The sequence below is a fragment of the Schistocerca serialis genome, chromosome 5 (assembly GCF_023864345.2).
Source record: "Schistocerca serialis cubense isolate TAMUIC-IGC-003099 chromosome 5, iqSchSeri2.2, whole genome shotgun sequence".
Lineage (NCBI taxonomy): Eukaryota > Metazoa > Arthropoda > Insecta > Orthoptera > Acrididae > Schistocerca > Schistocerca serialis.
The window spans coordinates 139,058,481-139,084,661 of NC_064642.1; the positions used below are offsets into that span (position 1 = coordinate 139,058,481).

Consider the following 26,181-nt stretch of genomic DNA (forward strand, 5'->3'; position numbering starts at 1 on the left):
GAATAACAACAGTAACTTCAAATGCAAACTGAAATCACTTGCTTGACAACTCTTCCTATTCCATAGAAGAAATATGTAGCAGTATTTTGTGTGTGTGTGTGTGTGTGTGTGTGTGTGTGTGTGTGTGTGTGAGAGAGAGAGAGAGAGAGAGAGAGAGAGAGAGAGAGAGAGAGATTCTTTGAACATAGTTAAGTGTAAATCACTTTATCCTTGTGAGATCGTTTATGTAAATGGTCAGCATTGTTGTCATTTTTTCTGCTGATAAGAATAATTGTAAATCTTATTTATTCCACACCACAACAAAAGGTGGCAGTGATGATCCATAGGACAGGCAAGTAAATAAGTAACTACTCACCAAATACAATAACCTTCCAAGTCATTAAAGCTCCTGAAATTGCTGTACATCTACATCCACATCCATACTCCACAAGCCACCTGACGGTGTGTAGCGGGGGTTACCTTGAGTACCTCCATCGGTTCTCCCTTCTATTCCAATCTCATATTGTTCATGGCAAGAAAGATTGTCGGTATGCCTCTATGTGCGCTCTAGTCTCTCTGATTTTATCCTCGTGGTCTCTTCGCGAGATATATGTAAGAGGGAGCAATATACTGCTTGACTCCTCGGTGAAGTTATGTTCTCGAAACTACTACAAAAGACCTTACCGAGCTACTGAGAGTCTCTCTTGCAGAGTCTTCCACTGGTGTTTATCCATCATCTCGCTAATGCTTTTACGATTACTAAATGATCCTGTAATGAAGCGCGCTGCTCTCCATTGGGTCTTCTCTCTCTCTTCTATCAACCCTAACTGGTACAGATCCCACACCGGTGAGCAGTAGTCAAGCAGTGAGCGAACAAGTGTACTGTAACCTACTTCCTTTGTTTTTGGACTGCATTTCCTTAGGATTCTTCCTAAGGAATCTCTGTCTGGCATCTGCTATACCAACGATTAATTTTATATGGTCATTCCATTTTAAATCACTCCTAATGCCTACCCCCAGATAATTTATGGAATTAACTGCTTCCAGTTGCTGACCTGCTATATTGTAGCTAAATAATAAAAGATCTTACTTTCTATGTATTCGCAGAACATTACACTTGTCTACATTGAGATCCAATTGCCATTCCCTGCACAACACGTCAATTCATCGCAGATCCTCCTGCATTTCAGTACAATTTTCCATTGTTGCAACCTCTCGATATACTACAGCATCATCCACAAAAAGCCTCAGTGAACTTCAGATGTTATCCACAAGGTCATTTATATATATTGTGAATAGCAACGGTCCTACGACACTCCCCTTCGGCACACCTGAAACCACTCTTACTTCGGAATACTTCTCTCCATTGAGAATGACATGCTACGTTCTGTTATCTAGGAACTCTTCAATCCAATCTCACAATTTGTCTGATAGTCCATATGCTCTTACTTTGTTCATTAAACGACTATGGGGAACTGTATCAAATGCCTTGTGGAAGTCAAGAAACATGGCATCTACCTGGGAACCCGTGTCTATGGCCCTCTGAGTCTCGTGGGCGAATAGCACGAGCTGGGTTTCACACGACCGTCTTTTTCGAAACCCGTGCTGATTCCTACAGAGTAGATTTCTAGTCTCCAGAAAAGTCATTATATTCGAACATGATACGTGTTCCAAGATTCTACAACTGATCGACGTTAAAGATATAGGTCTATAGTTCTGCACATCTGTTCGACATCCCTTCTTGAAAACGTGGATGACCTGTGCCCTTTTCCAATCTTTTGGAATGCTATACTCTTCTAGAGACCTACAGTACACCACTGCAAGAAGAGGACCAAGTTCCTTAGCGTATTCTATGTAAAATCGAGCTGGTATCCCATCAGGTCCAGCGGCCTTTCCTCTTTTGAGTGATTTTAATTGTTTTTCCTTCCCTCTATCATCTATTTCGATATCTACCATTTTGTCATCTGTGCGACAGTCTAGAGAAGGAACTACAGTGCAGTCTTTCTCTGTGAAACAGCTTTGGGAAAAAACATTTAGTATTTTGGCCTTTAGTCTGTCATCCTCTGTTTCAGTACCATTTTCGTCATGGAGTGTCTGGACATTTTGTTTTGATCCACCTACCACTTTGACATAAGACCAAAATTTCTTAGGATTTTCTGCCAAGTCAGTACATAGAACTCTACTTTTGAATTCGTTGAACGCCTCTCGCATAGCTCTCCTCACACAACATTTCGCTTCTTGTACCTTTTGTTTGTCTGCAAGGCTTTGGCTTTGTTTATGTTTGCTGTGAAGTTCGCTTTGCTTCCGTAGCAGTTTTCTAACTCTGTTGTTGTACCACAGTGGCTCTTTTCCATCTCTTACAATCTTGCTTGGCACATACTCATCTAATGCATATTGTGCAATAGTTTTGAACTTTGTCCACTGATCCTCAGCACTATCTGTACTTGAGATAAAACTTTTGTGTTGAGCTGTGAAGTACTTTGAAATCTGCTTTTTGTCACTTTTGCTTAACAGAAAAATCTTCCTACCTTTTTCAATATTTTACGGCTATTTAATCACTGATGCTGTAACAGCTTTATGATCACTGATTCCCTGTTCTGCGTTAACTGTTTCAAATAGTTTGGGTCTGTTTGTCACCAGAAGGTCTAATATGTTACCATGACGAGTCGGTTCTCTGTTTAACTGCTCAAGGTAGTTTTCAGATAATATACTTAAAAAAATTTCACTGGATTCTTTGTCCCTGCCACCTGTCTCCCAGTCTATATCTGGTAAATTAAAATCTCCACCCAAAACTATAACATGGTCGGGAAATCTACTCGAAATATTTTCCAAATTTTCCTTCAGGCGTTCTGCCACAACAGCTGCTGAGCCAGGGTGCCTATAGAGACATCCAATTACCATGTTTGAGCCTGCTTTAACCGTGACCTTCACTCAAATTATTTCACATTTCGGATCTCCGTCAATTTCCTTTGATACTATTGCACTTTTTATCACTATAAACACACCTCCCCCTTCACTGTCCAGCCTGTCTCTCAAGCACTTGATTTTGTATCTACATGTGATCCTATCCGATTTTTCTTCAAAATAGCCAGTTTTTATGAGCTACTTTGTACATATTCTGTACTGTAGCTGAAAATAGTTTTACTGTAAAAAATCTTGTCTTATCATGGATGCCAAATGATGGGTGACCCGGGGAAAATGGATGTTTTTAGGTTGACTGTACACCACTGTCAGTGGTGGAAGGGTGATGGTGCATCATTCACTTCCAAGACATCCACTAATTTGGTAGCAGGAGAACAATGAATGATGTGGCGTTGCACGCTTGTGTATAGTACCTTTGCCCAACACAGTAGACCTTTCAGTGTCATTTTAATTACCTTCAAGTTGCAATACGATAGGTTACAAGTCTCTGAACTATGGAACATATCCTTAAGATGAAGCTGTCGGTTTGTGAAAAGAAATGAGGACAGCTGAAAAAATGGTAGTTGTAAGAGATGCAGACATCAGGAGTCTGAGATGATCCGCACATCAGAAAGCACGGTGTCTGCAGATGGCCCATCATTGTGAGAGAAAAACGTTATGTTCATATTTAAAATTCCATCCATGTAAAATTCTGGTGGTTGAGCAGATCAAAGATGAGAACTTACAATAATGAGAAGAATTCACTGTGTAAATGCAAGTGATTTTTGAAGACGACTCATTGTTAACAAACCTCAAGCTGTAATGGAGTTGAAAGCTTCCACTGCGGAGGAGGTTGGTTTGGTTGACCAATACCTGTTTGACCGAGTTAAGAGAAACATCTGGCAGAGAGTTTCAGGTTGTGTTAATGGGAATGGCTGCCATTTGGATGACATGTTTTTTTGTAAGTGGCGTGTAAACCGAATATAAGGTATAAATATTATGAAAATGAAAGTTGCAACTCACAATATGCTGAGTCACAGATAGGCACAACAAACACGATTAAAGCTTTTGGACATTAAAGCCTTCGTCAACAATGGACACACACACACACACACACACACACACACACACACACACTCAAACACTCAAACTCAAACGCTACTCTCACACACAACTGCAGTCTCAGGCAACTGAAATCACGCTGAAAGCAGCAGTACCTGTTCATGATGGGGAGTGGTGACTTTGTGGGGGTAAGGAGGGGCGGGGAGGGGAAGGGATACTATGGTGGGGGTGGCAAACAGTGAAGTGTTGCAGGATAGATGCTGTTTAAACACATTTGAGATCGATATTGGGTCGGACGTGAAATAGTCTGGATAAAGCTGTCAATCAGACGAGGATTGACCATAGTATTAGGATGTTTTTATAGATCACCAGCATCCGCAGCAAACGTCGCAGGACATTTCAGGAAAGGTCTTGAGTACATAGGAAGTAAATATCCAAATCATTCATTAGTTATAGGTAGCGACTTTAATCTGGCATCCATTGACTGGGAAAATTACACGTTTATCACAGGGGGCAGAAGCAAAGATTCGTGTGAAGTTATTCTACAATCGCTCTCAACATACAACCTTGAGCAATTGGTTAGAAAACCAACTCAAGATGGGAACATATTAGATATCTTGGCGACAAACAGACCTGTTCTTTTTGAGGTTAGTTAATCTAGATGAAGGTATTAGCAACCATAAGGTCGTTGTGTCTTCAATGTCAGTGGAAGTTGCAAAAAAACCAAAGAAACAGTGTAGAGTTTTACGTTTGGGAAAGCAAATAAAAGTGTCATTAATGAATATCTTCATAGTCAGCTCCAAGAATTCATCATGGGACACAAAGATATTGAGCATCTTTGGTCAGAATTTAAAGGTATTGTCCACCATGTACTAGAGAAGTATGTGCCTAGCAAAAATATAGGGGAGGGACAGGATCCACCTTGCTACAACAAACATATTATGAAGTTGCTGAGAAAGCAGAGAATTTTGCACAGTCGTTTTAAACGTAGGCACTGCCCCGCTGACAAACAGAAATTATGCGAAATGAAAGCAGCTGTCAGAAGGACAATGAGAGATTCTTTTAACAAATATGAAAGCAATATTTTATATGCAGATTCTAAAAATAACCCCAAAAAATTTTTGTCATACGTAAAATCTATGAACAATACAAATAGTTCAATACCTTCTCTTGCTGACAGTATGGGTAACGTAACTGATGATGATAAACAGAAGGCAAAAATTCTAAACCTAGTTTTCAAGAACTCGTTCATGGTAGAGGACTGCAGCACCATTCCCCCTTTCAATTATTGAACAAATGCAAGGATGGCTGACTTAGTGTTTAGTGTATCTGGGATTGTAAAACAGTTAAGATTGTTAGATGCCAGGAAGGCATCTGGCCCAGACGGTATCCCTGTAAGATTATATGTTGACTATGCTACAAATATAGCACCATTCTTATCCATCGTCTATCAGAGATCACTGGAACAGCAGAAAGTTCCACGGGACTGGAAGAAGGCCCTGGTCATAGCAATCTATAAAAAGGGTAGAAAATCGGATGCTCATAATTACCGGCCAATTTCACTGACATTGATTTGTTGTAGAATCATGGAACACATTTTGTGTTCAGACATAATGACCTTTCTAGACTCTGAGAAGCTCATCTGCAGAAACCAGCACTGTTTTAGGAAACAGCGGTCATGCGAGACACAGCTGACCATCTTTGTGCATGATATACAACAGGCTCTATATACCGGCTCCCAGGTTGATGCCATATTTCACGACTTTTGAAAGGCCTTCGACTCAGTTCCACACTGTCACTTGCTCCAAAAAGTGCGCGCTTACTGTCTATCTGATGACACATGCAGTTGGATAGAAAGTTTTCTGACATACAGGGAGCAGTACATCGTCCTGAATGGGATGACTTCAACAGAAACAAGCATAACTTAAGGTGTGCCCCAGGGCAGCGTAATAGGTCCGCTGCTTTTTACGATTTACATAAACAATCTGATTGATGGTATTGACAGCGGCATTAGACTATTTGCCGATGATGCTGTAGTCTACAGGAAAGTAGTATAACACGAAAGTTGTGAACAAATCAATGAGGATTTGCAGAAAATAAATATGTGGTGTAATGACTGGCAGTTATCTCTCAATATTAGTAGGTGTAACCTACTGCTGTATAATAAGGCAAAACATCCCCATTAACCGAGCGAGGTGGCGCAGTGGTTAGACACTGGACTCGCATTCGGGAGGACGACGGTTCAATCCCGCGTCTGGCCATCCTGATTTAGGTTTTCCGTGATTTCCCTAAATCACTCCAGGCAAATGCCGGGATGGTTCCTTTCAAAGGGCACGGCCGACTTCCTTCCCCGTCCTTCCCTAATCCGATGAGACCGATGACCTCGCTGTCTGGTCTCCTTCCCCAAAAACAACCAACCAACCATCCCCATTAATGTACGAGTACAAAATAAATGCCCAATCTTTGGAAGCGGTAACATCCGTCAAGTATCTGGGTGTGACTAATCGCAATTATCTCAAATGGAATGATCAGATTACACAAGTAACGGGTAAGGCGAACTCTAGATTGCAGTTTATTTGTAGAATCCTGAAGCGATGCAGTCCTTAAACATCAGAAATAGGTTACAGTATGTTAGTTCATCCAGTCTTAGAGATTGAGAAGGTACAAAGAAGAGTGGCAAGATTCGTGACTGGTACATTTAGCCATCACTAGAGCATTTCAAATCTCATAGAAAGTTTGAAGTGGGACACAATTTCAGATAGACGCCACACTAAACAGAAAGGGCTGCTCACTGAATTCTGAAATCCGATCTTCACCGAGTATGTAGAGCATATATTATTACCACCAACTTTCAAATCGCATAGTGATCACCACTCAGATATAAGGGAAATTAGAGCTTGTACTGAGGCTTTCAGACAATCGTTTTTCCCTCGTGCGATCCACGATTGGAACAGAGCGGGGTAAATATGACTTTGGCGCAAATTGTGCACTCCGCCACACAGCACTTGATGGTTAGTGGAGTATATATGTAGATGTAGATGTAAGAAGTGGGGAGGGAGGAAGGTAGCAGAAAAGAAGAGCAATAAAAAGACTGGGTGTGATGGTGGAATGATGGCTTTGTAGTGCTGAAATGGGAACAGGGAAGGGGCTGGATGGGTGAGGACAGTGACTAATGAAGGATGAGACCACGAGGGTTACAGGAACATAGGATGAATTGCAGGTAAAGTTCCCACTGGCGGAATTCAGAAAATCTGGTGTTGGTGGGAAGGATCCATATGGCACAGGCTGTGAAGCAGTCACTGAAATGAAGGATATCATGTTTTGCATGTTCAGCGACAGGATGGTCCACTTGTTTATTGGCTACAGTTTGTCAGTGGCCATTCTTGTGGACAGTCAGTTTGTTGGCTGTCATGCCTACATAGACTGCAGCACAGTGGTTGCAGCTTAGCTTGTAGATCACATGACTGGTTTCAGAGATTGCCCTGCCTTTGATGGGATAGGTGATGTTAGTGAGTGAAGTAAGTGGTGTTAGGAGGGTGTATGGGACAGGTCTTGCATCTAGGTCTATTGCAGGGGTATGGGCCATGAGGTAAGGGATTGGGAGCAGGGGTTGTTTAAGGATGGACAAGTATATTGTGTAAGTTCAGTGGACAGTGGAATGCCACTGTCGAATGGTTGGAATGGATAGTGGGCAGGACATTTCTCATTTCGGGGCATGACAAGAGGTAATCGAAACCCTGACAGAGAATGTAATTCAGCTGCTCCAGTCCTGGATGGTACTGAGTTACAAGGGGAATGCTCCTCTGTGGCTGGACAGTGGGAGTTTGGGAGGTTATGGGAGACTGGAAAGATAAGGCAAGGGAGATTTGTTTTTGTACGAGGTTGCGAGGATTATTACGGTTGTCAAGGCTTCAGCGAGACCCTTGGTATATTTTGAGAGGGACCACTCATCACTGCAGATGCGACGACCAGGGTGGCTAGGCTGTGTGGAAGGGACTTCTTGGTAGGGAACAGGTGGCAGCTGTCAAAGTGTAGGTATTGCTAGTTGTTAGCAGGTTTGATATGGATGGAGGTACTGAAGTAGCTATCTTTGAGGTTGGGAGTCAGCATCCAGGAAGGTGGCTTGTTGGGTTGTGTAGGACCAGATGAAGCAAATGAAGGAGAAGTTGAGGTTCTGGAGGATTGTGGGTAGGGTGTCCTTACCTCCTATCCAGATAGTGAAGATGAGGAGGGTTATGGGAACGTATGATGTACTGCAGGGAAAGTTCCCACATGTGCAATTCAGATAAACTGGTGTTGGTGGGAAGGATCCATATGGCATAGGCTTTGAAGCAGTCATTGAAATGAAGGATATCATGTTTGGCAGCGTGTTCAGCAACAGGATGGTCCACTTGTTTCTTGGCCACAGTTTTATGGTGGCCGTTCATGTGGATAGTCAGATTGTTGGTTGCCATGCCCACATAGATTGAAGCACAGTGGTTGCTGCTTAGCTTGTAGATCACATGACTGGTTTCACAGGTAGTCCTACCTTTGATGGGATATGTGACGTTAGTGGCCGGACTGGCGTAGTTGGTGGTGGAAGGATGTATGGGACAGGTCTTGCATCTAGGTCATTACAGAGGTATGAGCCATGAGCCATGAGGTAAGAGATTGGGAGCAGGGGTTGTGTAAGGATGGACAAGTATATTGTGTAGGTTCGGTGGACAGTGGAATACCACTGTGGGAGGGATGCAAAGCATAGTGGGCAGAACATCTCTCATTTCAGGGCACGACAAGACGTAATCTAAACCCTGGCGGAGAATGTAATTCAGTTGCTCCAGTCCTGGGTGGTACTAAGTTACAAGGGGAGTGCTCCTCTTTGGGTGGACAGTGGGTCCTTGGGGGGTGATGGGAGACTGGAAAGATAAGGCACGGGAGATTTGTTTTTGTACGAAGTTGCGAGGATAATTATGGTTTGCCAAGGCTTCAGTGAGACCCCTGGTATATTTTGAGAGGGACTGCTCGTCACTACAGATGCGACAACTATGGCAGCTAGGCGAACACAAGGGCCACTTCTTTTCAGGGAATGGGTGGCAGCTGTAGAAGTGGAGGTATTGCTTGTGGTTAGTGTGATGTGGATGGAGGTACTGATGTAGCCATCTTTGGGATGGAAGTCAAACATCCAAGAAGGTGGCTTGTCGAGTTGAGTAGGACCAGGCGAAGCAAATGGAGGAGAAGTTGTTGAGGTTCTGGAGGAATGTGGATAGGGTGTCCTCACCTTCAATCCAGAGAGCAAAGATTTCATCAATGAATCTGACCTGGTGATGGGTATAGGATTCTGTGTTTACAAGGAGGGTTCTTCAAGATGGCAAATGAATGGGATGGCATAAGATGGTGCTATGTGGGTGCCCATAGCAGTTCCCCAGATTTGTTTGTAGATTATGCCTTCAAAGGAGAAGTAATTATGGGTGAGGATATAGTTGGTCATGGTGACTAGGAAGGAAGTTGTTCGTTTGGAATCCGTCAGGCATAGTGTTCAATAGCGGTAAGGTCATGGGCATTAGGAATGTTAGTGTACAGGTTGGTGGCATCAATAGTGACTTGTGGTAAAGGGACAGGAACTGTGGAGAGGCGGTGGAGGAAATGGTTGTTATGTTTTATATAGGAGGGTAGGGTGTGGGTAATAGGTTGAAGGTGTTGGTCTACAAGAGCAGAGATTCTGTTGGTGGCAGCACAGTAACTGGCGACAATGGGGCGCCCTGGTTGGTTAGGTTTATGGACTTAAGGAAGCATGTAGAATGTCGTAGTTTGGAGAGTGATAGGGGTGAGTAGAGAGAGGGATTAGGGAGTGAGGTTCTGGGATGGTCCTAAGGATTTGAGGAGTGACCGGAGATCCTGCTGGATTTCTGGAATGGGATTGCTGTGGCAAGTTTTGTAGGTGGGAGTATCTGACAGCTGGCTTGTCCGCAGGTAGGATTATAAGTTTGGGATCAGTTTTTAAATAGTGGACTGCGGTTCTTGCTGCGAATGTAAGGTTAGTTTGCATGTTGAGGGATTTGGGGAATGATCGTGTGGCAAGGTTCAAGGTTAAGAAATTCTGGAAAGTCAACAGGGGGTAATTTTGGGGCAGTGTGTGTGGATCATGGTTGGAAGTGGAGTTAACTGAGTTAGGCAAGGTTCAATATTCAGTTCAACCCTACCAGTCAGACTCTACCAAAGACCATGCGCCCGCATGGCACCATCCTATGCCAGCCTATTCATGGGCCATCTAAAGGAATCCTTCCTAAAAACCCAGAATCCTAAACCCCTCACCTGGTTCAGATTCATTGATGAAATCTTTGCTCTCTGGATTGAAGGTGAGGACACCCTATCCACATTCCTCCAGAACCTCAACAACTTCTCCTCCATTTGCTTCGCCTGGTCCTACTCAACTCGACAAGCCACCTTCTTGGATGTTTGACTTCCATCCCAAAGATGGCTACATCAGTACCTCCATCCACATCACACTAACCACAAGCAATACCTCCACTTCTACAGCTGCCACCCATTCCCTGAAAAGAAGTGGCCCTTGTGTTCGCCTAGCTGCCATAGTTGTCGCATCTGTAGTGACGAGCAGTCCCTCTCAAAATATACCAGGGGTCTCACTGAAGCCTTGGCAAACCATAATTATCCTCGCAACTTCGTACAAAAACAAATCTCCCGTGCCTTATCTTTCCAGTCTCCCATCACCCCCCAAGGACCCACTGTCCACCCAAAGAGGAGCACTCCCCTTGTAACTTAGTACCACCCAGGACTGGAGCAACTGAATTACATTCTCCGCCAGGGTTTAGATTACGTCTTGTCGTGCCCTGAAATGAGAGATGTTCTGCCCACTATGCTTTGCATCCCTCCCACAGTGGTATTCCACTGTCCACCGAACCTACACAATATACTTGTCCATCCTTACACAACCCCTGCTCCCAATCTCTTACCTCATGGCTCATGGCTCATACCTCTGTAATGACCTAGATGCAAGACCTGTCCCATACATCCTTCCACCACCAACTACGCCAGTCCGGCCACTAACGTCACATATCCCATCAAAGGTAGGACTACCTGTGAAACCAGTCATGTGATCTACAAGCTAAGCAGCAACCACTGTGCTTCAATCTATGTGGGCATGGCAACCAACAATCTGACTATCCACATGAACGGCCACCATAAAACTGTGGCCAAGAAACAAGTGGACCATCCTGTTGCTGAACACGCTGCCAAACATGATATCCTTCATTTCAATGACTGCTTCAAAGCCTATGCCATATGGATCCTTCCCACCAACACCAGTTTATCTGAATTGCACATGTGGGAACTTTCCCTGCAGTACATCATACGTTCCCATAACCCTCCTGGCCTCAGCCTTCATTAGTCACTGTCCTCACCCATCCAACACCTTTCCTGTTCACATTCCAGCACTACGCAGCCATCATTCCACCATCACACCCTCTCTTTCTATTTCTCTCCTTTTCCACTACCCCCCCCCCCCCTCCTGCCTGCCCTCCATCTAATCTGCAGCACTTCACTGTCTGCCATCCCCAGCATACTGTCACTTCCCCTTCCCACCCCACACCAGCCCCTCCTTACCCCCACCCAGTCACCACTCCCATCATGCACTGGTGCTGCTGCTTGCAGTGTGGTTTCAGTTGCCTGAGACAGTAGTCATGTGTTGAGTTGCGTTTGCATGTGTGCCTGTGTGTGTGTGTGTGTGTGCGTGTGCGTGTGTTCTCTATTGCTGGCAAAGGCCGTAATCGCCAAAAACTTTGATTGTGAGCCGTTTTGTTGTGCCTGTCTGCAACTTAGCAACTCCACTATATGGTGAATAGCAAATTTCCTCTTCATAATATTGTTACATTCCATCCTGGATTTTCTATTGTTTGTATATAAGGCAATTAACTTTCAATTTGGTATAAATTAAAGTTATTCTTCTCTTTAAAAAATCAGCCTAATAATATTTATTTGGAAACCATACATTTACTATAGGTCTCCCTGTAAGTGACTGAACCTGTAATGTGTCAAAGTATTTGTAGAGAGAATACAAAGAAAAAAGTATTAGCTGTGGAGCACACAGTAAACAACATGTATGGAGTATTCATCATGTATGAAGTTTAAAATCATCCCGAAGTTTTCAATAAAATAGGTGTATGAAACCACTGACATGCAGTTTGTCTGGGCAAGTGACAGAGTAGTTAATGCACTTGTCTTCTCTTCGAGATGATGACTATGCATGTCCTTGTCCAGATATTCAAAATTAGGTTAGTGATTTTCCTAAATTGTCAAAAGCAAATGGTCGGATTGTCCTTTTGAAAAGCACACAGCTGAATTCTTCCTCCAATCCCAGCTTGTGTTTGATCTCTAATGTCCTTGGTGTAGATGGGACACTAAACCCACATCTTCCATCCTACTATCCTTTCTTTCATGCAGGCTTTTGCTTAAAAAATCTTGTAGTTTTAATAGTGGCTTCTGTGTACGTGTGATTTGTTAATAATATGTACTCATTTAAATGAAAATACACCATGCACAAATTGAATGAGACAGAAAATGATGTGCATTTCCTTAACATTTGTACAGTGAAATGTGCATGGTTATTCCACTGTATTGTCCATAGATTCCCAGAAAAATTGAAAAATACTAGTTGTTAACTCTAGACTTTTCACATTTACAGTGAAAGGCTTCCATGTGGCTGACTCCCATAAGGAGTTTCTGCAGTACTACAGATCCTTTACTGTTTTGCATTACGTATTCCTTTTCTAAGTCTGCACGCTGTGAATTGTTAATTTGGGTACTTATCAATGACTGATGAGTATGGGCTCTGATGGCACCATAGAACATCTGAGAAAATAAAAGTATAATGTTCCAGCAATAAGTGAAAATTAATTCTTAAGTTTTGATGAATTTTGCTGAAAGTTCACTTCTTATAATTGAGTATGTTTTTCAGTATATATTTGAAGGTTTGGGACACCTGATTGCAAAAATCTTGATCAGCTCTGCACAGTACATCAGACAGATTGACGAAGGCGGAATTCGAAAAATGTGTCGCAATATTTTTGCTTTGCAACAGACTCTCACCAACATTACAATGGCCAGAGAGATAGCATTGGATCATGCAAGACATTACTTTGAGCTCTTCTATCTCACTCCAGAGGTAAACAAATCTGTTTTAGCTTACAAATATTTATTTTTATCTTTGCTTTTGATTGTGTTATTACTTTACTAGTTTACTTGTGAGAATAATATCCTTATGAGTTCAAATGTTACAAATGTATATCAAATAAGAGTGGTACTAAAATGCTCGAATCACATTGGATTCATATATATAAGAAAGTGAATAATTGTATGATGATGTGAACTAGAGAAGGTTCTTGATTCACTTTGTAGGAAGTACCAGAAATTAATTATCTGTGGTGACTTCAATATTAATTTTGTATATGATAGTGCAAGCAAAAGGATGGTGGTAGATCTCCTAAATTCATATGATCTGATGCAAACTGTGTGTTTTGCAACTAGGGTGCAGGGAACAGTAGCACAGCTGTAGACAATATTTTTATTCATTCTTTATTATTAGATGGGCATTCTGTTAGTAAAAGCGTGAATGGCCTTTCAGACTATGATGCACAAATTTTAACACTAAAAGGCTTTTATACTCAAACAAATGTCATATTTAATTACACTCTACATGGGAAAGTTACCCAACAGCAGTAGAGAGTTTTTTAAAACTTTTCAAGGAACAAGAGTGGCAGGATGTTTATAGTGCCGATAACATAGATGATAAATACAATGCTTTCCTTAACACATTTCTCTTGCTCTTTGAAAGTTGCTTTCCATTAGAACATTCTAAATGGGGTACTAGCAGTAATAGGCAGCCTGGGTGGCTGACTAGTGGGATAAGGATATCTTGTAGAACAAAGCGGGAATTATATCAAAATGTTAGAAGTAGTCACAATCAAGCTACAGTAGCCCATTACAAACAGTATTGTAAGGTGCTTAAAAATGTTATTAGGAAGGCAAAGAGTATGTGGTATGCAAATAGAATAGCTAATTCACAGGATAAAATTAAAACCATAATGTCAGTCATGAAGGAAGTGTTTGGTCAGCAGCACACGGTCAACGATATAAAGTCAGTTCACAGTAAAAATATTTCTGTCACTGATAAATCAGATATATGTACAGTATTTAACAATCATTTTCTGAGCATTGTTGGTGAATTTAAAAAAAATTAGTTTCTACAGTGAATCATATAACTTTCTTGGCAAATGCTTTTCCGAGATTGATGTCTGAAATACTCGTTCGTGATACAGACAAGAAGGAGATTGAGTCAATAATTAAATCACTGAAGACTAAGGACTCTCATGGTTATGATGGAGTGTCTAGCAGATTATTAAAGTACTGTGCTGCACATGTTAGCCCTGTGTTTAGCCATATTTCTAATTTTTCCTTTAGGAATGGTCAGTCTCCTGAGCAACTAAAGTACTCAGTAGTAAAGCCGCTTTATAAAATGGGAGAAAGGGATAATGTAGATAATTTTAGACCTATTTCTATGCCATCAGTGTTTGCAAAGGGTATTTAAAAGGCTGTGTATGTAAGGATAATTGATCATTTTATATCATACGATTTGCTATCAAATGTACAGTTTGGCTTTAGATGTTGTTTAACAACTGAAAATGCTATATTCTCTTTTCTCTGTGAGGCACTGGATGGGTTAAACAAAATGTTTTGAACACTTGGCATATTTTTTGATTTAACTAAGGCATTTGATTGTGTTGATGACAAAATATTGCTCCAGAAGTTGGACCATTATGAAAAAATGAAAGAGGAACCCACCTGGTAGAATTTTGCACAGAGCATAACTTAATCATAGCTAACACTTGCTTCAAGAATCATGAAACAAGGTTGTATACATGGAAGAAGCCTGGAGATACTGACAGGTTTCAGATTGATTATATAATGGTAAGACAGAGATTCAGGAGCCAGATTTTAAATTGTAAGACTTTTCCAGGGGCAGATGTGGACTCTGACCACAATCTATTGGCTATGAACTGTAGATTAAAACTGAAGAAACTGCAAAAAGGTAGGAATTTGAGGAGATGGGACCTGGATAAACTGAAGGAACCAGAGGTTATAGAGAGCATCAGGGAGAGCATTAGGGAATGATTGACAAGAATGGGGGAAAGAAATACAGTAGAAGAAGAATGGGTAGCTTTGAGAGATGAAATAGTGAAGCAGAGGATCAAGTAGGTAAAAAGACGAGGACTAATAGAAATCCTTGGGTAACAGTAGAGATGTTGAATTTAATTGATGAAAGGAGAAAATATAAAAATGCAGTAAATGAAGCAGGCAAAAATGAATACAAACGTCTCAAAAATGAGATGACAAGAAGTACAAAATGGCTAAGCAGGGATGGCTAGAGATCAAATGTAAGGATGTAGAGGCTTATCTCACTAGGGGTAAGATAGATACTGCCCACAGGAAAATTAAAGAGACCTTTGGAGAAAAGAGAACCACTTGCATGAATATCAAGAGCTCAGATGGAAACCCAGTTCTAAGCAAAGAAGGAAAAGCAGAAAGGTGGAAGGAGTAGATAGGGCGTCTATACAAGGGCGATGTTCTTAAGGACAATATTATAGAAATGGAAGAGAATGTAGATGAAGATGAAATGGGAGATATGATACTGCGTGAAGAGTTCCTGAAAGACCTGAGTCGAAACAAGGCCCCGGGAGTAGACAACATTCCATTAGAACTACTGACAGCCTTGGGAGAGCCAGTCCTGACAAAACTCTACCATCTGGTGAGCAAGATGTGTGAGACAGGCGAAATACCCTCAGACGTCAAGAAGAATATGATGATTCCAATCCCAAAGAAAGCAGGTGTTGACAGATGTGAAAATTACCGAACTATCAGTTTAATAAGCCACTGCCGCAAAATACTAACATTAATTCTTTACAGATGAATGGGAAAACTGGTAGAAGCCGGGCGCGGGGAAGATCAGTTTGGATTGCTTAGAAATGTTGAAACACGTGAGGCAATACTGACCCTATGACTTATCTTAGAAAATAGATTAAGGAAAGGCAAACCTATGTTTCTAGCATTTGTAGACTTATAGAAAGCTTTTGACAATGTTGACTGGAATACTCTCTTTCAAATTCTGAAGGTGGCAGGGATAAAATACAGGGAGCAAAAGGCTATGTACAATTTGTACAGAAACCAAATGACAGTTATAAGAGTCGAGGGTCATGAAAGGGAAGCAGTGGTTGGGAAGGGAGTGAGACAGGGTTGTAGCCTCTCCCCGATGTATTCAGTCTGTATATCGAGCAAGCAGTAAAGGAAACAAAAGAAAAATTTGGAGTAGGAATTAAAATCCATGGAGAAGAAATAAAAACTTTGAGGTTCACCAGTGACGTTGTAATTCTGTCGGAGACAGCAAAGGACCTGGAAGAGCAGCTGATCCCAATGGACATGGTCTTGAAAGGAGGATATAAGATGAACATCAACAAAAGCAAAACGAGGATAATGGAATGTAGTCGAATTAAATCGGGTGATGCTGCAGGAATTAGATGAGGAAATGAGACACTTAAAGTAGTAAAGGAGTATTGCTATTTGGGGAGCAAAATAACTGATGATGGTCGAAGTAGAGAGGATATAAAATGTAGACTGGCAATGGCAAGGAAATCATTTCTGAAGAAGAGAAATTTGTTAACATCGAGTATAGATTTAATTGTCAGGAAGTCGTTCCTGAAAGTATTTGTATGGAGTGTAGCCATTTATGGAAGTGAAACATGGACGATAAATAGTTTAGACAAGAAGATAATAGAAGCTTTCGAAATGTGGTGCTACAGAAGAATGCTGAAGATTAGATGGGTAGATCACATAACTAATGAGGTGTTGAATAGAATTGGAGAGAAGAGAGATTTGTGGCACAACTTGGGTAGAAGAAGAAATCGGTTGGTAAGACATATTCTGAGCCATCAAGGGATCACCAATTTAGTATTAGAGGGCAGCGTGGAGGGTAAAAATCGCAGAGGGAGACTAAGAGATGAATACACTAAACGGATTCAGAAGGATGTAAGTTGCAATAGGTACTGGAAGATGAAGAACCTTGCACAGGATAGAGTAGCAGCGAGAGCTGCATCAAACCAGTCTCTGGACTGAAGACCGCAATGACAGCACACAATTTAACAAAACCTGACATTTTAAATTCACAGAACGGGCATGTGATTAGTGAAACTGAACAGTTCAAATTTCTAGGTGTTCGGATAGATAGTAAGCTGTCGTGGAAAGCCCATGTTCAGGATCTTGTTCACAGACCTATTACTGCCATTTTTACTATTCAAACAGTATCTGAAGTGAGTGATCATTCGACACGAAAATTAGTCTACTTTGCTTATTTTCATTCGCTTATGTCATATGGTATTATATTTTGGGGTAACTCTTCCCATTCTAAAAGGGTATTTTTGGCTCAGAAACTGGAGGTTTGGGCAGTAAGTGGTGTAAGTTCACAAACCTCTTGTCGACCCCTGTTCACGAGTCTCGGTATTTTGACATTGGCCTCTCAATATGTATATTCCTTACTGTCATTTCTTATTAACAATATTATCTTATTCCCAAGAATATGCAGCTTTCACTCGGTTAATACTCGACAGAAATCAAACCTGCATTTGGATCAGACTTCCTTAACTCTTGTGCAGGTAGGTGTGCAGTATTCTGCTGAAACTTCCTGGCAGATTAAAACTGTGTGCCCGACCGAGACTTGAACTCGGGACCTAGGCAAAGGTCCCGAGTTCGAGTCTCGGTCGGGCACACAGTTTTAATCTGCCAGGAAGTTTCATATCAGCGCACACTCCGCTGCAGAGTGAATATCTCATTCTGGAAACATCCCCCAGGCTGTGGCTAAGCCATGTCTCCGCAATATCCTTTCTTTCAGGAGTGCTAGTTCTGCTAGGTTCGCAGGAGAGCTTCTGTAAAGTTTGGAAGGTAGGAGACGAGGTACTGGCAGAAGTAAAGCTGTGAGTACCGGACGTGAGTCGTGCTTCGGTAGCTCAGTTGGTAGAGCACTTGCCCACGAAAGGCAAAGGTCCCGAGTTCGAGTCTCGGTCGGGCACACAGTTTTAATTTGCTAGGAAGTTTCATATCAGCGCACACTCCGCTGCAGAGTGAATATCTCATTCTGGAAACATCCCCCAGGCTGTGGCTAAGCCATGTCTCCGCAATATCCTTTCTTTCAGGAGTGCTAGTTCTGCTAGGTTCGCAGGAGAGCTTCTGTAAAGTTTGGAAGGTAGGAGACGAGGTACTGGCAGAAGTAAAGCTTTGAGTACCGGACGTGAGCCGTGCTTCGGTAGCTCAGTTGGTAGAGCACTTGCCCGCGAAAGGCAAAGGTCCCGAGTTCGAGTCTCGGTCGGGCACACAGTTTTAATCTGCCAGGAAGTTTCATATCAGCGCACACTCCGCTGCAGAGTGAATATCTCATTCAGTATACTGCTGCATCCATTTTCAATAAGCTACCTTTCAAATTCGAAAATCTTAGCTGTAATCCATGCACTTTCAAATCGAAACTTTAGAGTTTCCTCATGGGTCACTTCTATTCTGTCGAGGAGTTCCTTGAAAAATTAAGCTGATTCTTGTTGTATTGTTGATTGCGTTTACTTAAACTTATGGACTGACTTTTTCGGGTTTATAAAAATTTATTTTTATCTGTTATTACTTTTATGTTGTAATTTCATGTACTGACACGTTCCATGACCTTGGGGATTTGTTCCTCAATTTGGTCCTGCAGAACTTGGTGTGTAAATAAAAACAAATAAATAAATATAATACTCACCCTTGTTCTTGACAAAAGCAGACTATGAAAATCATTCTTGCACAATAATACGTTATGACCTTAAATATGGTGTGTGTGTGTGTGTGTGTGTGTGTGTGTGTGTGTGTGTGTGTGTGTGTGTGTTGTTGTTGTTGTTATGCATAGTTTCACTGCAATCATCTTTGGAGATTTGATTTGCACGCTAATTGAATAATTTATGAAAATTTTGATATTTCAGAAAATTGCTGGGCATAGATATACGTATCACTGATCTACTTATAGGTACTGCCTCCCTTCTCGCATGTGCGCGCCCTCACACACACACACACACACACACACACACACACACTGCTTTTTTTAATATCAGATTAAATAGATATTGGGACAGTATTGCTTATCGCAGAGTCCTGTGATTCAGAAAGTAATCTGTTAAATGCATTTTAATTTGCACTAAAAATTCCCCTTATAACTGCAGTTCTTAAATATAAAAAAAAAAATTTACGAACAGTAAGACTTCACCTTAAGTTTTTCTTCTATTGTATTAGTTTTTTTTTCCTCTCTCTCTCTCTCTCTCTCTCTCTCTCTCTCTCTGTAGTATAGTTCATAAATTAAAGGTGACTTGAAGAAATAGATGGGTAACTGTTAACTTTCATCTTCAAGACTTTTTTGTTGTGATTTCTTATGATTTATAAAAATTTCTAATACCTTTATTATATTAATCTTTTTCACAATTATAGAGAATTTAATATATTCTATTAAACTTTTGAATGTGTGTTCAATATGTATTGGAATGTATGATTTTATGTGTTGATCATTTATGTAGCAGTTTATACATCCATGGGATATTGTTTGCAAATTTCTGCTTCTGCAGTGTAAATACAGAAAATTAACAGAAGTAAGAAATGTAAAGTAACACACACCCAGATACTATATGTAAAATCAGCTAACTTCTAAAACACATCAAAATGGTAACAAATACGTGAAAAATGTAATTGTTGCAGTAATTTTGTTCATGGAGACCTCACGTGAAAAAGCTGAACATACCTTCATTACCTTTCAAGTACATCTTGGGAACATAACTGTTTGTCAAGAAATATAAGATTAATAAATGGAGAAAAAAAACACACACACACATATATATATATATATATATATATATATATATATATATATATATATATATATATATATATATATATATATATATATTAGTTATAATAGAGGGAAACATTCCACGTAGGAAATATATATCTAAAAACAAAGATGATGTGACTTACCAAATGAAAGTGCTGGCAGGTCGACAGTCTGCTTGTGTCTGTATATGTGTGGATGGATATGTGTGTGTGTGTGTGTGTGTGTGTGTGTGTGTGTGCGAGTGTATACCCATCCTTTTTTCCCCCTAAGGTAAGTCTTTCCGCTCCCGGGATTGGAATGACTCCTTACCCTGTCCCTTAAAACCCACATCCTTTCGTCTTTCCCTGTCCCTCCCTCTTTCCTGATGAGGCAACAGTTTGTTGCGAAAGCTTGAATTTTGTGTGTATGTTTGTGTTTGTTTGTGTGTCTGTCGACCTGCCACACTGTCATTTGGTAAGTCACATCATCTTTGTTTATATATATATATAGACACACACTCACAATCATTGCCCAAGACAAGGCAGGAAGATAATATTCATGTCATGTCTACAAACACTAACAGATGTCATAATAAAATATATAGCTTCGGGATAAAACTGTACAACAAATTTTCAAGTATTATAAAACCTATCTAAGGTACACAAACACTGTCCAAACAGGCCTTGGAAGGCCCAGCAATACCAATCGACCATCATGTCATCCTCAGCCAATAGGCATCACTGGATGCTGATATGGAGGGGCGCATGGTCAGTACACCGCTCTCCCAGCCATTATCATCTTTTGTGACTGGAATAAAACCTAACGCAGATCTAGAAACATTTGTGAGACAAGTGGTAGTGAGCATCCATTTGTGCATACAAGCCTCAGTAAATCCATTTATGCAAGAAAACTAACAATCTCAAAAATGCCAAATAATGCTAATAAATTACAAACTATGTTTAACTTGGGATAATTTTCAATTTCCTGCAGAGCACATTCCTTCTAGGTAAAGGTATCCATTAACAGGCTGACCATACCTCCTGCCAGTGATGAATCCAACATGGTTCTTGGATTCACAGGTAGAACCAACAAGCATCAAACTTCCGTAAGGCAAGACAGACAGGGAAAGGGATCCTGTATGAAAAAGGTAGATAAAGACTTCCTGATCTTAGGCAAAAAGACTAAAATAAACAGCATTTCTCTCATTTCATTAACATGCTCATGTAACCATAGGCTGCAGACTTGTATTCACTATTAACCTTGAAGTCTCAATTTTAAGGGGGGTCTGAAATTTTATTGACAGAAGCCGAATGAAGCAAAATGAGTGTAACTGAATAATGCCAAATGGTATTTTTTGTGACCTCTCTAAGGCATTTGATTCTGTGAATCACAATATTCTCCCAAGTTATGGGACTGAGGGTATAGCCAGCCTGTGGTTAAAGTCGTATCTAACCAAAAGAAAGTAGTACTGGGTATAATTCAAGCACTATAATCAGGGGATGTTATTCTGAGTGGAGTGAAATCATGTGTGGGGTTCCCCAAGACCCAATCTTATGCTTGCTATTTTTCCTCTATATAGAAATGATATGGATCTAGCATACAACAAGCAGAATTAGTTCTTTTTGCATATGAAACTAGTATTGTAATCAATTTAAGCATACCTATACCAACAGAAGAAATGGTAAACAATGTTCTTAAAAGCATCGAACAATGGAAAATCAGAGATGGAGTATTGACAATATTATGAAAAGGATAGATCGCTACTCACCGTATAGTGGAGACCGACAGGCGCAACAAAAAGACTGCTAAACAAGTAATTTTTCAGACAAAGGGGCTCCTTCTGGATTAAACAACACACACACACACACACACACACACACACACACACACACACACACACACACACCCCTTTCCACTGTCTCTGGGTGCTGAGGCCAGACTGCAAGCAACTGTGAGGAGAGAAGGGGAAGAATAGCAGGGTAGGGGTGGGGGACATAAAGTGCTGCAGTGGGAACAGTCTGTGGCCTCAACTTTTGTTTGTTCTGTTTGTTCCTGTCCTTCACCCACCTGTCCCCTTCCCTGCTCCCATTCCAGCACTACACAGCCTTCTATCACATCAACAAACCCACAGTCATCTTTCCCATCCTCTACTTCTCTCCTTTTCTGTCCTGCCCCACCCTCCCCTCTTCTCCCCCTCTGCTCCTCCCCTCCATACCTCCCCTCCGTTTAACCTGCCTACTGCACATATCTGCCCTGCCTTGTTCTCACCATGTCCCTGTAAGCTCTCACGACAGCAATTTACAACCCCTCACCCCTACTCTGCTATACCTACCCCTCCCCACCCCAGTCTCCTCCTTATCCCCACTGCCCAAATTGCTTTTCCCATCATGCTCAATTGCTCCCAGTCTGGCATCGGCAACCAGACACAGTGGTCATGTGTGTTACAGTTGTGTTTATGTGAATGTGTGTGTGTGTGTGTGTGTGTGTGTGTGTGTGTGTGTGTGTGTGTGTGTGTGTGTTTGTGTTTGTTTGTTTTGTTTACTCCAGAGTAAGGCTTTTTGGCCATGAGCTTACTTGTTTAGCAGTCTTTTTGTTGGGTCTGTGTGTGACTCAATAGCTCCACTGTATTGTGAGTAGCAGTAAATCCTTTTCATAATATTGGCGTTCTTAAAAGTGCCATTGACTGGTTTTCTGCGAATGGTCTCACCCTCAATTTTTAAAAGCTACAACATACTCAGATCTGCACATGTCAAGGTACTACCCCAGTGGTAAGTGTAACACATGATGGGGAAACAATAAATAGGATGGAAACTTAAAAATTCTTAGGTGTCCATATTGATGTCAATTTTAACTGGAAAAATCACATTTTGGAACATATAACACAACTTAGTTTGGCCATATTTGCACTTAGAATTATTGCATATCTTGGAGAGAGAGTGACAAATCAGTAAGTTAACATATTTTGCATATTTTTATTCAGTGATGTCACAAGGAATAATATTCTGAGGTAACACATATTTCTTAAAGGAAGTCGCCATTGCGCGAAAATGTGCTGTAAGACTATGTGGTGCTCACCCCAGATCATCTTTTAGACACATGTTTCATGAATTAGGCACTCTGACTACTGCTTCATAGTATATTTATTCCCTCTTGTAGTTTATTGTAAATAATACACTGTGGTTCAGAAGGAACCATGATGTACATAATTACAATACCAGAAGAAAAAATGAGATGATTACTTCACTTTAAGATTGTATTTAGCATAAAAAGAAATGCATAATGCCACAACTAAAATTTTTGATAGCTTGCTCAGTAATATAGAATGTCTGACAGACAACGAAGTAAAATTTGAAAACAAACTGAGAAGTTTCTCTTTGGAAACTCTGCCTATTTCATAGAACTTCTGTTGTTGTAATGTGGAAAAGGTGGTGGCTAGTAATCACTAACTCACATATGTATATTTAATAATAATAATAATAATAAAATCAAATAACTTGTAAATATTCAGTACATAGCCATATTTACAAATTAATTTGAAGTGTGAATGTAAAATTCCACATAATTGTGATTTACCATGCAAATGATCGCTGGAACATGAAACTATCTAACTAATGGAAGAAGTGTTCATTGAATTTGAAAAGAAGATTTTGACAGCTAATCTGACCAAAAATCCCAAGAAGTTTTGTTCATATATGAAGTTAGTAAATAGATAGAACTATTTATTCAGTGATTCACTGGCACTGAAACTGAAGATGAAAAAAAAACTGGAATACTGAATTTGGTCTTCCAAAATTGTTTCTCTGTGGAAGATTGTAATATCATTCTTCTGTACAACAATTGCATGAATGATGCGGTGGCAGGTATTGAGACAAGTGATTGTGGCATAGAAAATGAACTAAAATCACTTAACAGCAGAAAGTATTCTGCACCAGCTCAGATACCTGTAAGATTCTACAGAGATTATGCAATCTTTCTCCTCTTCTAGTTGTAGTTTATCCGTGACATTGGAGCAATGAAGGATACCAAGTAATTGGAAAAAGCACAAGTCATTCCCATTTTTGAGAAGGTTCATTGAACTCCTGTGTATAATTTTTAGACCTATATCGCTGACATCAGTTTTTTCTATGGAATCAACGGGCTATGTTGTTCAGCACAAAGCATTTTATATAAAAGATGCTATACCACCACAACTTGATGATGTTATGATGTTGTAGAACATTGCAGCATGTACTGCCAACTGCGGTAAGTTCATCAATCACCCGTCGAAAACAGTCAGTACCCTTAAAAGCTGCCAGCTGCAAATCTTCCGACTTGCAGTCTTAATAATATTTTGTGTCATATATAACGCCATTAATTTTAATTGTAGTTCATTGTCAATATACTCCTTTTTTAATAACTGGCTTTTAGTGCATGTATTTATTTGTGAACCACTTTGGTCAATCAATTGTTGATTTGGTTGTCAAGCATAATTCTTCATTCAGAATGGATTGTATTTCTCTAATAGTTCTATTTACTAATTGTTCTTGTCACTGTTTTAGTTTCTGACTTTCCTCCAGCAATAATTAGTTATAATATAGTTCTGCTTTTCTTCATATTTTATTTGACCATTACCTTGGAAGTGGCAATAATGGACTTCATCTCCTCATTGTTCTTTTTGCTGGAAGGGACTGTAATGCAACAACCTCCATATTTCTTGAATAACATCTTTCACATATATGTTGTTGATAATTGTGTACAATAACTTTCTGCTAACATCAAACATCCAAATCAGTGTGTCCATCTTGAAACTTCTACATACAAGTATATCTAAAAACAATGATGATGTGACTTACCAAACGAAAGCGCTGGCAGGTTGATAGACACACAAACATACACACAAAATTCAAGCTTTCGCAACCAACGGTTGCTTCATAAGGAAAGAGGGAAGGAGAGGGAAACACGAAAGGATGTGAGTTTTAAGGGAGAGGGTAAGGAGTCATTCCAATCCTGGGAGCGGAAAGACTTACCTTGGGGGGAAAAAAGGACAGGTATACACACACACACACACACACACACACACACACACACACACACACACACACCCATCCGCACATACACAGACACAAGCAGACATTGAAAATGTGTATGTACAGATGGATATGCGTTTGTGTGTGCGAGTGTATACCTGTCCTTTTTTCCCCCTAAGGTAAGTCTTTCCGCTCCCAGGATTGGAATGACTCCTTACCCTCTCCCTTAAAACCCACATCCTTTTGTCTTTCCCTCTCCTTCCCTCTTTCCTGATGAAGCAACCATTGGTTGGGAAAGCTTGAATTTTGTGTGTATGTTTGTGTAACTCTATGTATATTGTGTCTAGGTGATGACATGATCCAGTTACAGACCCAACAAGACTATCACCAGTTAGTATGCTTGTGAAGTCTATGTAGTCACAATAGTTCATTTGTTTAAATTTTATGATAACTGTTGTTAGTGTTACATTTATATGCTCAGAGGACATTGTACTTCTCCTGGTAGGCTTGTGATGCAGGGACCTCATATATTCACATCCACGCAGGTACGTACTGTCACTAAGTTACTGTGATTGCCATCCCACCTTGAAGACATGCATCATCCCTAGACATGATTTTCCACGTCAATATAAAACAATAAATGTGCATGGTAGTTTTATTCTCCTATATAATAACTTGTTTTATAGTTTTTTGTTCACAAGTGTGTTTCATCAGTAAGACATGTAGGGATAAACATTGCACTTATAGAGTGGTGTGTATGTCTCCCTTTCCTGCACCTTATATGAGATAAACACTTTTGCAGATTTGGAATTAAAGTATGCACTTTTCTAACCGTGGATACTGTTACTGTAGTTCATTTCTAATACTATGGAAAAAGTAGACATTGCATAATACTCAAAATAGTAATTATGGGAGTATGATGCTGGATTCATCTGTATAAGAGTTCCAGATTAGAGACTCTTTTCTTCCATTGTCTATGGAAGAAAAAGAAGTCAAGGTTTCTGGTTTGTAGTACAGAAGTTTTTCTTCGATTTCAGTATCTACTGATTTATTTCACATTTGTGATTCTCAGTAGCATATTAACACTTCACAAAGAAAATTCCACCCCGTACTAAAGAGAGCTGCTTTATAATTGCTGCTTTTTCATATTAACTAAATTCACAGTGCATGCACATAAACTTGAGACACAATATTTTCTCATACTTGCTCCCAATTGTTATTTGAGACAAAACACAAACAGCTCACGCACAGTTCACATAGTAGATGTTGTCTTAGCAACAGCTGTACATCGACACCTACTGTGATGCTCAGTTTGTT

The 26,181-nt window shown here is 40.4% G+C and overlaps 1 protein-coding gene across 2 annotated transcripts in view; it reads left to right on the forward strand.

Moving 5' to 3' along the window:
• The window catches only part of LOC126480805 (exocyst complex component 4), a 241,833-nt gene that overhangs the window by 200,348 nt on the left and 15,304 nt on the right, over nucleotides 1–26,181 (forward strand). For both annotated transcript variants that reach the window (XM_050104127.1, XM_050104126.1), the window contains exon 14: nucleotides 12,893–13,099. In XM_050104127.1, the coding sequence (XP_049960084.1) occupies nucleotides 12,893–13,099 (207 nt within the window). The remainder of the gene's footprint in view (nucleotides 1–12,892; nucleotides 13,100–26,181) is intronic.